Source organism: Ovis canadensis, chromosome 18 (genome assembly GCF_042477335.2).
Source record: "Ovis canadensis isolate MfBH-ARS-UI-01 breed Bighorn chromosome 18, ARS-UI_OviCan_v2, whole genome shotgun sequence".
Lineage (NCBI taxonomy): Eukaryota > Metazoa > Chordata > Mammalia > Artiodactyla > Bovidae > Ovis > Ovis canadensis.
Window position 1 is genome coordinate 68393862 of NC_091262.1, and position 13171 is coordinate 68407032.

Here is a 13171-nt window from a genome sequence, read left to right on the forward strand (position 1 = left end):
GCCAACTAAATTAATATAAAGCCTAGTCTCAAAGTTACACTTGTTATTCTGCCTATCTAAGCTTTATCCTAATACTGTTTGTCCTTTAGCTCTTTTCTGTATCATTAACTCTTTGGCAATTGACTAATAGCTGATATTATTGCTTTTGTTTAAAACTCAGCACTAATTTCCTCTGATGTGGATAAACTCCACCCAGCCATTACCCAACTACTTTCGTTATTCCATTACCTTGTGGGAATTTAGGACTCCATGCCATAGCTTCTGTAGCCCTCTTGGAAATTTCCTTACCACAACAGTGCTAGAATGAGAGTCCTGATCATTCTACACTGACAGCATAGCACTTTGACAAACTTTTCCAGATTACCTCAATAACCTCTCAATCTTAAAAGAGTGATCCTACCTTGATTTTTGGAATTGTTCGTGACCCTATTCTAGGATTTTGGGGAATCCTTTCCCTCTTTATTTTATTTCATTTTAGTTATTTATTTTTTTAATTTTACTTTATATTGAACTATAGTTGATTTGCAATGTTGTGTTAGTTTCAGGGGTATTCCCCTTTACTTTAGACAATAACCTAAGAGTAGAATTGTTAGGTCTTGGGTACATGGACATCTAACTTTTCAAACAGTTTTCTAAGATGCTTCTGCTGTTTTACACTCCGATCAGCAATGTATGACAGTTTCAGTTGTTTCACATCCTTTTTAACATTTGTTGGTGGTGGTCTGTTTAATTTCGTTTTCCTTTGATTTTATCCTATACCATGTATATATATGTTTGCTAGGTCGCTTCATTTGTATCCGACTCTTTGCGACCCTATGCCCACCAGGCTCCTCTGTCCATGGGATTCTCAAAGCAAGAATACTGGAGTGGGTTGCCATGCCCTCCTCCAGGGCATCTTCCCTACCTAGGGATCCAGCCTGCACTTCTTACATCTCCTACATTGGTGGGTGGGTTCTTTACCACTCTTGCCACCTTGAAAGCCCATGTTTATATATACCTATTGACATTAGAAGTAAATATTTAAAATTAAATTTAAATTATTTTCACTTAAGTGAACTAGAACCCCTAATAATATAGGTAGAGATTACATATTTAAAGGAAAGATGGTGTTCTCTGAACATTAATATGAAAGGGTATTTTATTTCAGCAGTACATAGGATTAAACCAAATTTTTGTGTCCGTTGTGAAAGGTTTGTCTCATCCCAGATTTTCTTCCCCATATTTTTTAACTTCAGTAGCAGCTTATTTTGCATTTGGGAATTTTTTCTTACTGGAAATTCCTTTGTTGTAATTACCTGGGTAGAATAATGTAATAGATTTACAAAATGAATTTGGAATGGCTGTGTGGGCTGGTGAAGTTACCAGACATTTAAAATATATACATTTATCTTTTAGACCTAAAGTTTTTCCTTTATCTTCCAAAGATGTGAAATTTTATATTACATACTCTTACAGTTTCAAAGTTCTGTAAGTAATCTGGAACACAATTGGGAAGGAAAGTTCATTTTTATATTACAACATTTAGAATTTACTATTCCTGATGTTGTCTCATTTAACAACATGAGACAGGTATTGAACTGTCTCTTCAGATATTGAACTCTATGTAAAAGGAATTCAGTATACCCTCAGTTATGGACTGAATTAACTTTAATGAATTTACTATTTCCACATTTAATTTTATTAGTTTAAGAGCAGTAATTCTCAACCTGCTTACATCCTGCCTTAAGAATCATTGCCAAAGAAAGTCACTACTACTGACTACAGGGCTTTCATCCTTAATGTAGATTGGGAAGGAAAAATTATTGAGAAACACTTTTCTACAGAATGAAATACTTTCTTTCATCCAACTCCAGTACACCCAGTATAGTGTAAATTGACAGTCAATGTAATCAATGTAAATTGACGGTCATCTAATCTAGAGTAATTATTCTTAAAATTTTTAGCATTGATTTCTCATTAGGCCAATTAACAAATATGCCTGCCCACCTACAAAAATTGTACTTCTTTGTAAAATCTGTTCTTTGTAATATCCATCACTAACTTATTGGCATACTAGCTCTTATTGATTTCAAACAGTTCCCTTATCTACAGACTTAATATTCTTCAGTTTGATTTCTTTGTGAAACAAGGCCTATAGGCCTTTTTAAAGTCAAAGAATAGCAAAAAAAATAGTCCAGGAAGAAAGCACGCATTTGCTAAATTCACTTGTTGCTGATCTCTTACTTATTGTAAAGTCCCTATTTTTATATTATATATGAAGGTAGATAATATATTAGATAACTGGAATCATTTGGCTTAGTTCTGGAATGGACTGTTTTTGGATCAGGTTCCCCCCCACCCAACACACACACGCAAAGATTTGTTGTTGTTCAGTCACCAAGTCGTGTCCAACTCTTTGCGACCCCATGCACACCAGGAGGCTCCTCTGTCCTCCACAGTCTCTGAGTTTGCTCAAATTCATGTCCACTGAGTTGATGATGCTATCTAACCTCTCATTCTCTGTCTCCCCCTTCTCATTTTACCTTCAATCTTTCCCAGCATCAGGGTCTTTTCCATTGAGTCAGCTTGTCTTGTCAGGTAGCTGAAGTATTGGAACTTCAGCTTCAGCAGTAGGCCTTCCAATGAATATTCAAGGATTTATTTCCTTTAGGATTGGCTGGTTTGTTCTCCTTGCAATCCAGGAAGATTCTCAACAGTCTTCAGCACCACAATTCAAAAGCATCAGTTCTTTTGCAGTCAGCCTTGTTGATGGCCCAGCTCTCACATGTGTACATGACTCCTGGAAAAACTACATTTGACTACATCGATCTTTATCGGCAAAGTGATAACTCTGCTTTTTAATACGCTATCTAGGTTTGTCATAGCTTTCCTTCCAAGGAGCAAGTGTCTTAATTTTATGGCTGCAGTCACCATCCACAGTGAATTTGGAGCCCAAGAAAATAAAATTTGTCACTATTTCTACTTTTTGCCCTTCTATTTGCCTTAAAGTGATGGGACCAGATGCCATCTTAGTTTTTGTAATGTTGAGTTTCAGGCCAGCTTTTACACTCTCCTCTTTCACCCTCATCAAGAGGCTCTTTAATTCCTTTTCACTTTCTGCCATTAGAATGATATCATCTATAGCACATCTGAGGTTGTTGATATTTCTCCCTTCAGTGTTGATTCCAGGTTGTGATTCATCCAGCCTGGCATTTTGAGTGATGTATTCTGCATATCCTCTTCCTGGATCACAGCCTTGTTGTGGTGAAGGGGCTTGCATAATTCAATGAAAAGAAAGATTATACACCACAAATTGCAGTGTCTTAATTTCCTTTGGTAATCCTCTCATGAATAATTAAGGGTTGACCATATGTTGAAAATATGCTTGCTCCTTGGAAGAAAAGCTATGACAAACCTTGAGAGCATATTAAAAAGCAGAGACATTACTTTGCCAACAAAGGTCCATATAGTCAAAGCTATGATTTTTCCAGTAGTCATGTATGGATGTGAGAGTTGGACAATAAAGAAAGCTGAGTGCCAAAGAATTGATGTTTTTGAACTGTGATGTTGGAGAAGACTCTTGAGAGTCCCTTGGACCGCAGGGAGATCCAACCAGTCAATCCTAAAGGAAACTAATCGTGAATATTCATTGGAAGGACTGATGCTGAAGCTGAGACTCTTAATACTTTGGCCACCGGATGCGAAGAGCTGACTCCTTGGAAAAGACCTTGATGCTGGAAAAATTGAAGGCAGGAGGAGAAGGGGACAACAGAGGATGAAATGGTTGGATGGTATCACCAACCCAATGGACATGAGTTTGAGCAAGCTCTGGGAGTGGTGATGGACAGGGAAGCCTGGTGTGCTACAGCCCATGGGATTGCAAAGAGTCAGACGCAACTCAACTGAATTGAAATGAACTGAACTGAACTGATACGTTGAAAAGGTTGGAAGTTCAAAAGGTGAACTAGGAATACCAATAAGAAATATTCTTAGCCTTATTTTTTCATACTTTTTCCTGCCTTATTATCTAAGTCTAATAAGTTAATTAAAGTATAGAGAATGTTTTATATGAGAATGTTAATAGCTTTGGATCATCAATATTTATTGAAATTATCTTGTTTCATTGTAGGTCAGACATATTTCCAATTTTTGGATCAAAACCTTGTCCAACAAGACTTTCTTCGGCAAAGAATAAGAACTCTCAGGTAGCTGAACAAAGCCCCAGTACAGGTATTCTATGAATCTGTCATAAATACAATTTACAGATTTTTAGATGATAAATAAGTGATGGACTGATGGCAAATGCATTTTAGATTTAGAAGTTTTGTAATTACCAATTAAGACTAATCATCTTTTAACTCCTTAAAAGGCCATTGTGGCAAGAATAAATAATGTATTGTTTCTGGAAGAAAAAATACTTACCTGTATAATTGGTCCCTCCTTTAAGTCTATAAGTTACCCATATTGGCTCCTGTGCCAGGGCATTTTGATTTAATTGATACAGAATGCGACCTGGACATCAAAGTTTCTGAGAACTCTAGGTGATTCTAATGCGCAGCATACTTTAGAAACCACCAGGGAACCAAACAACACAGTTTCTTTTAAAAATAATATTTAACTAGTGTATCTTGTGTAAACATTTTACAGACCAACCTGGAAGTCACTAATTTATAATGTCAGTTCCTAGAAAATAGATTCTGTTATTGGTAACAAATTAGAAAAGTATTTGGATTCTCATCCATTTAGGATGGAATCTATATGTGGTCTTCTTTATGATTTGTAAAACTATTGAATTATGAATTAATTGTAGCTAGGATTAGATCTGGTAGACAGAGTTCCTGAAGAACTATGGTCTGAAGTTTGTAATATTGTACAGGAGGCGGTGACCAATACCATCCCAAAGAAAAAGAAGTGCAAGAAGGGCAAAGTGGTTGTCTGAGGAGGCCTTACAAATAGCTGAGAAAAGAAGAGAAGCAAAAGGCAAAGGAGAAGGGGAAAGATATACCCCCCTGAATGCAAAGTTCCAGAGGGTAGCAAGGAGAGATAACAAAGTCTTATTAAGTGAACAATGCATAGAAATAGAGGAAAACAATAGGAAAGACGAGAGGAAAGGAAAGACTAGAGATCTCTTCAGTAAAACTGGAGATACCAAGGGAACGCTTCATACAAAGATGGGCTCGGTAAGGGACAGAAACAGCAAGGACCTAACAGAGACAGAAGCTATTAAGAAGAGGTGGCAAAAATACACAGGAGAACTATACACAAAAGCTCTTAATGACCTGGATAACCACAATGGTGTGGTCACTCACCTAGAGCCAGACATCTTGGAGTGCAAAGTCACCTAGGCCTTAGGAAGCATCACTATGCACAAAGCTAGTGGAGGTGATGAAATTCCAGCTGAGCTATTTCAAATCGTAAAAGATGCTGCTGCTAAAAGTGCTGTACTCAATATGCCAGCAAATTTGGAAAATTCAGCAATGGCCGCAAGGCTAGGAGAGGTCAGTTTTCTTTCCTTTCTCAAAGAAAGCCAATGTCAAAGAGTGCTCAAACTGTACAGTTGTGCTTATTTAACATACTAGCAAGGTAACACTCAAAATCCTTCAAGCTAAGCTTCAGCAGTATATAAACTGTGAACTTCCAGATGTACAAGCTGGGTTTAGAAAAAGCAGAGGAACCAGAGATCAAATTGCTAATATCCATTGGATCATAGAAAAAGCAAGGGAATTCCAGAGAAGTATCTACTTCTGTTTCATTGACTATGCTAAAGCTTTGACCTTGTGAATCACAACAAACTGTGGAAAATTCTTAAAAGAGATGGGAATACCAGATCACCTGACCTGTTTTCTGAGAAACCTGTATGCAAGGCAAGAAGCAACAGTTAGAACTGAACATGAGACAGCAGACTGGTTTGAAATTTGGAAAAGAGTATGTCAAAACTGAATATTGTCACTCTGGTTGTTTAAATTATATGTGGAGTATATCATGCAAAATGCCAAGCTGAATGAATTACAAGCTGGAATCAAGATGGCCGGGAGAAATATCAGCAACCTCAGATATGCAGATGATACACCTCTAATGGCAAAAAGTGAAGAGGAACTAAAGAGGCTCTTGATTAAAGTGAAAGAGGAGAGTGAGATAGCCGGCTTAAAACTCAACATTTAAAAAAATGAGATCATGGCATCTGGTCCCATCACTTCATAGCAAATAGATGGGAAAAAAGTGGAAACAGATTTTATTTTCTTGGGCTCCAAAATCACTGCAGATGGAAACTGTAGCCATGAAATTAAAAGACACTTACTTCTTGGAAAGAAAGCTATAACAAACCTAGACAGTGTATGAAAAAGGAAAGACATCACTTTTCTGACAATAGTCCATATAGTCAAAGCTGTGGTTTTTCCAGTAGTCATGTACAGAGGTTAAGAGTTGGACTGTAAAGAAAGATGAGTGCTAAAGAATTGATGCTTTTGAACTGTGGTGCTAGAGAATACTCTTGAGAGTCCCTTGGACTGCAAGGAGATCCGACCAGTCAATCTTGAAGGAAATCAGTCCTGAATATTCATAGGAAGCACTGACACTGAAGCTGAAACTCCAGTATGTCACCTGATGTGAAGAACCAACTTATTGGAAAAACCCCGATGTTGGGAAAGATTGAGAGCAGGAGGAGAAGGAAACAACAAAGGATAAGATGGTGGGATGGCACCACTGGATGTGAATTTAAGCAAATTCAAGGAGACAGTGAAGGACAGGGAAGCCTGGCATGCTGCAGCCCATGGGGTCACAAAAAACTGGATACAACTTAGGGACTGAACAACAACAAGTTTAGGATATGCTATTTATTTTCACATGATCTCAGTGTAAAAGTCCTATAACCTTAAGACTACTTTAACTTATAAGTACTTTCTTAAAAAGTTGTGTGTGTATCTAATTGTTTGCTAAGATTTTAAATTTCTTCCTCCATCGCTGACTCGATGGACATGAGTCTGAGTGAACTCCGGGAGTTGGTGATGGACAGGGAGGCCAGGCGTGCTGTGATTCATGGGGTTGCAAAGAGTCAGACACAACTGAATGACTGAACTGAACTGAATTGAATTATGTCTTAGCTTCATCTCTTTAATTCCCACTATCACTCTTAAGCATTTTTTACTTAGCCACCTAACATTTCTCTCCAGCTTTGGTTTCGTTCACTCACAGTCCATTCCCCCTAATGCAAAATTGACTATATTGCCCAGTGTAAATTTATTCAGAGGATTCTTCTGTAATCTGGTCCATGCAAACCACTCTAGCCTCATTTTCCTTTTCGCTTTGTATCTTGTGATCCATTTAACTCAGACCACATTCAGTACCATTTGCTATCTCTTTGCAGTTGTACATGCTGATTCCTCTGGATGAAATCTAAAATCTATACCATACACCAGGCTACTTTGAAAACAACTCAAGTTGCTTTCTCTTGATGCCTTCCCAATTCACAAATAAAATTCATATTACCTCTTTTGCAATGTCATTACACTGACATTTTTATAGTGGTATTACAGTTATTTTATTTTTTTGGACTCTCAGATTCTTGATTCTCAGAAATTATTTATGACAGGTCCCTGTCATAATTATAAATGCTGAACTCAACCACATGTACCTGGTAAACTGTCTTCCACAAACCTTGTGTGTTAGACTAAGAGATAGTTATGCTACTAAGCACGAGAAGACAATGCCTATGTACTTTGGAGTCTGAGAGAACCCAACTGGAATCTCAGTTTGATATTTAATAATCATATGCATGTTCTGTGGAAGTTACTTAATTGCTTAGAAACTCAATTTCCTCATTTGGTGATGCAAACCTTGAGAAGGGTAGGGAAGATCTAAATGTATAACATACATCAGGCACCTACTACATAGTGGCCACTTGGTAAGTATTTGTTCTCCTAAAGGGAAAGACCCAAAGAAATATTAATATAATACATAAACTTAGTCTTCAGTTCTTTTTTAAGGCTGATCATCCTAAAAAATAATTTATTAGTTTGAAGAGATATTTTCTTGCTAGGTTGTATCCAGTTTCTAAAATGGAACCTACTTTGGAAGAATATCCTTGGAATTAATGTGAGAGTTGGGCCATAGAGAAGGTTAAATGCTAAGAATTGATGCTTTTGAACTATGGTGCTGGAGAAGACTCTTGAGAGCCCCTTGGATAGCAAGGAGATCAAGCCAGTCAATCATCAACCCTGAATATTCCTTGGAAGGACTGATGCTCAAGCTGAAACTCCAGTACTTTGGCCACCTGATATGAAGAGCTGACTTACTGTAAAAGACCCTGATGGTGGAAAAGATTGAGTGTGAGAGGAGAAGTGGGTGACAGAGGATGAGATAGATGGATGGCATCATCGAAGCAATGGGCATGAGTCTGAGCAAACTCTGGGAGATAGGGAAGGACAGGGAGTCCTGGAGTCCATGGAGTTGCAAAGAATCAGACAGGACTGAGTGACTGAACAGCAACTAACCCTAGTTGTATCAGCTTGTGAGTCATTTAAATTTTAGTGGAGTGATAGGTCTTATAATAATACATGCTTCTATATGCAATGTTCAGTGTTTCCCAAACTTGTCTAATAGTGTTTTACAAACTTGCCTAATACTAGGAATCGTGAGTAATGCATATAAATATAGATTCTGGGGCCTCACCGTATACATACTAAATCAATCTTCGGGGTTGGAAATATATATTTTTAACAAATAAGTTAGGTATTTCTCAGATCAAATTTTGGAAATACTGTTATTGAATTTACTATGAGAAATTCTTGGTTAAATTTAATATGCTTCCAAAGTGTTAAGTTTGGGTGGTTTAGGATTTTATTAATTTGGATTTGCATTTTCTGATTATTTAGGATAGGTTTTGTGTTGGTTTTCGTAGGCAAGTCATTTGTACAATTTATTGTTGTAATTGGTGAGACATAAAAATGATAATGCTTAGAATAAGAGCTGCTGCTGCTAAGTTGCATCAGTCATGTCCGACTCTGTGCGACCCCATAGACAGGAGCCTACCAGACTCCCCTGTCCCTGGGATTCTCCAGGCAAGAACACTGGAGTGGGTTGCCATTTCCTTCTCCAATGCTACCTGAAGATAAAAATAATCATGTCAGAATTGTAAATCTAATCTGTCTATACTACAGCATCTCCAATAAAGATTTTCACATTGATTATACCACTACCCTACTATAGCACATTGTGCTAAAGTTCCTAATAAATGTTACAGTAAACTTATTTTCCTGTAGCTTTTGTTATCAACTATTAGTAGAAAGCATTTCCATCCAAAGCCAGTATCTTTATGAGGCTTACTTTATGAATTAACTATCAAAACCGAGAAAAATTTAGAAGGATATCCATGTTACTCCCAGAAGATCTATATCATTTAATATCAGATATTTTTAAAATCTTCATCAGTGAATCTGACAAGTGCCCTTTACTCTGCAGTACTCTCTAGCCGAACTGCCACCAGCCATGTTCTCTCCCCACTGTCCTATTTTTATTAAAATACCATCAATGGTATTAAATTATATTTTATTATTATTACTTAATGGTTTACATAGTAGATATACATAAAAATGGATGGTGACTCAAGTATATATATTGCCTGGGATTTTCCACTTTGTAGTTTTGTGGTCTTACCAACTGCGAAGTGTTAGTATAGAGTGTTCAGTTTAAACATTCACATGTAGATTAAAATTTTAAGTACTTATTAAAAGGAGGCCTACATTAAGGGTTTGATTTGCTTTATTTTTAAGCAGGAATGTAACATTTGGATATTTACCATACGCTAGTCTCTGTGATAAGCCGTTTACATTTTCTTCATTTAATCCTCAGAAAGGTTCTGAAAGAGCTATTATAATATTTTTATCCCCATTTTACAAATACAGTTAAGTGTCTTGCCCATTTTCGGTGTAGTTTAAGTGGCAGTACTATGATTTAAAGCCGTGAAGCATGAGTCCAGATTCTGAGCTCGTTTACAACATAGTTTACTGCCCCACAAGCTAGATCATGAGAGTGGGAGAAAAGAGAGAAATGGAAAATAGAAATGGGGCCCTTTCTCAGGACATAGGTTAAATATTCTAGATTTTAAACAATTTTGTTGTGCTGCAAAGTGTAAAATTTCATTTAAGCATTAAATGGCTATCACATTTTTAAAACATGATTGATTACCTCTTTCATTCATTGAATTTTTTATTTCATTGTCATTTTAAAGCCTGTTTTATAAAATAGGATAGTATAGCATATAAGTGTTCCAATCTGCTAGTAAAGTAAAAAATATTACAATATTTAAAAGAAAGTAACACTTTTTAAAAAATAGTATAATGTTATAATTTCTAGTGTTATTAGACCCTTTCTAAAACGTTAGGAGCCAAGATAGAGAAGAGATCCATACTTCCCTATGGTGTTACCTACATCATTCAGATAAGTTGTTTTATGTATTTTATTTTATAGGGACTACAACATCCAGTGTAAGCATAATTGGCCATCGTATGAACTATGGGTTTGGATGTGGTGACTTTGAAGAGGATAGGTCACATGACATTTCACCTAGTGCTTTAAAAATACAAAATAAGGAACAACCAAGACATTATAAGCATACAAAAGGTTAGTACATTTCAATCACAAGTTCATTTTTAGAACTAAGTGTCTTTGAATTTCGTATCTTCCATTAACATGCCAATAAAGAAAAACTAACTGAGATTTCTCAATTTTGAGACTTTTCTTCTTACCCTTCTGATGTGTTGTTGTCGAAATAATTCTGCTAAATAGAACACATAGTTTACATATTCATATATGGTTATGTCTCAGGAGTCAATCCAGGGAACCTATTACCCGAGAGGTTAAATCTAGGGAGTCCTTGCTGACCTTTACCCACATACACATACAGACACACACTCTGTGCGTGTGCCACTGTAAAATGGGATGGAGAAGTCATATGAACAAATGATTCCCAGATGCCTACTTAGGTTGTAACCACGGAGTAAAACTGTGGAAACAAGATTATAATTTTCCTGTGGTAGAACCTGGAAAGTTTTTTTGTTATCACAAACCACTGTTAACTATGTACCCTTTTTTTCTTTCTTTTAATTAAGCTTAATAGCAAGCAGCACTTCTGTGACTGCTCTTTTTTTTTTTTTCAGAGATCCTGTTACAGCTGCTTTTAACATTTTTTCCTCAGAGTAAGAGACAATAATTTTGAGCCATCAGGGAAGCCCAATTTTGAAGGGCATAAATATTTAAATAGAGTAAATAGAAGTCACCTGTATTTCAGCATTGTAGTCTACCAGTAAATGTAAGGAACTGTCATTGTTTTGTGTGTAGCAACTTTTACAATAAGGTCAACTTTTGTCGTCTCTGGTCGTCTTAAGTCGTATATGTCCAGGTAGTCAGGCATTTTAGTTTATGTATACTTTTTGTGGAACTAATGCAAATTGAGTAAGAGTGAACTTGATTAGACACTTTTTCTTATTTTTTGTTGTTTTTGTTTTGGTAAATTTCTAAAAATTGAATCTGTAAGATAATTCGTAATATCTGTTCTTTGTGAGAATGATCATTTGCCCATTGGTTTTATTAATACAAAAGAGGACGACAGGGCTTTTTCATATTTACTTACACATTTTATTTTTTATATAAAAAAGCCAAATACAAAAATATTTTTCTTCCTAAAGGAAATGTAATTTCATTGTTTTCAATTAATTGCTGAATTTTTTTTTTTTTTTACTGCCAATGACTTTTTTTTTTTGGATCGTAAAAATATTGATGTCTTTGATCAACAGTTAATTCTACTCCAGAAAATTCTATCAAACTTACACTTCCAACTCTAAACCAAACATCTGCTAGATCTATCTGGTCAACAAGAATAAACATATTCAAAACCAAACTTACCTTCCTTTCTAGACCTATTCCTCTTCCTTTTTTTTTAATCTGTTTTTATTAGTAGCATTATCATTTTCCCAGTTATGGAGACTTAAAACTTTAGAGTCATCTTTTCTACTTCTCTTTACCCTTCAGGCAGTGACCAGTCCTACCAGTTCTTTTCAGTTTAACTTGGGTTTTCATAGCTTCTTCCCTGGGTAATTACAGTAGCCTTCTAAGACATTTTGTCTCTTATTTTCATCTTTTCAATTCAGTGTACATAGTCTTCCAGAATTATCTTTCTAATCATCTCTTCCTTGCTCAAAACCTTTAGTGGTTTTCACAGAATAAATTTCCAACTCTGTAGCATCATTTTTTCATACCCTTAACAATTTTGCCTCAGCTTACCTTTCTTGCGTTACCTCTTGAAAGTGAAAGTGAAGTTGCTCAGTCTTGTCCAATTCTTTGGACCCCATGGACTGTAAGCCTACCAGGCTCTTCTGTCCATGGGATTTTCCAGGCAAGAATACTGGAATGTGTTGCCATTTCCTTCTCCAGGAGATCTTCCCAAACCAGGGACTGAACCCAGGTCTCCTGCATTGTAGGCAGACGCTTCATTATCTGAGGCACCAGGGAAGCATTACCTCTTACTATACCTCTATTCATGCCCTGTCCTCTGGCATTATTTGTTTATTTGTGGTTGCGCTGTCTTCATTGCTGCGCACAGGCTTTCTTTAGTTGTGATGAGCAGGGGCTTCTCCTCTTAGCAGTACACAGACTTCTCATCGTGGTGGCTTCTCTTGTCTCAGAGCACAGGCTCACAGTACATGGACTTCATAGTTGTTGTGTTCAGGCTTAGTAGTTGCTACTGTTTGGCTTAGTAGTTGTGGCTCTCAGGCCCTAGAACTTGGGCTTAGTAGTTGTGGTACTTAGTTGCTTAGTTGTGGCTTAGTTGCTTCGTGGCATGTGGAATCTTCCCAACCAGGGATCGAACCCATGTCCCTTACATTGGCAGGTGAATTCTTACCTACTGTATCACCAGGGAAGTCCATGTCTGCTTTTTGAATACCGGCTAAAATCCACTTCTTTATAAAGCTTTCCCCATGCTTCTGGTCTGGAGTAGTATAAGATAAAATTAAGATATAGGCATCTTTACATCTGTATTATGCTTCGTATATAATGGTGCGTGTGTATGTGTGCACTCAGTCACTCAGTGATGTCTGACCCTTTGTGACCCCATGGACTGTAATCTACCAGGCTCCTCTGTCCATGGAGTTTTCCAAGCAAGAATACTGGAGGGGGGTTTGCCATTTCCTACTTTAGA

At 36.8% G+C, this 13171-nt stretch overlaps 1 protein-coding gene across 3 annotated transcripts in view; it reads left to right on the plus strand.

Moving 5' to 3' along the window:
* Nucleotides 1–13171, plus strand: part of TOGARAM1 (TOG array regulator of axonemal microtubules 1) — a 76047-nt gene that overhangs the window by 29702 nt on the left and 33174 nt on the right. For 2 of the 3 annotated variants that reach the window (XM_069558790.1, XM_069558792.1), the window contains exons 7-8: nucleotides 4109–4209; nucleotides 10444–10596. In XM_069558790.1, coding sequence (XP_069414891.1) covers nucleotides 4109–4209; nucleotides 10444–10596 — 254 coding nt within the window. The remainder of the gene's footprint in view (nucleotides 1–4108; nucleotides 4210–10443; nucleotides 10597–13171) is intronic. The other variant, XM_069558791.1, reaches the window with a different exon arrangement.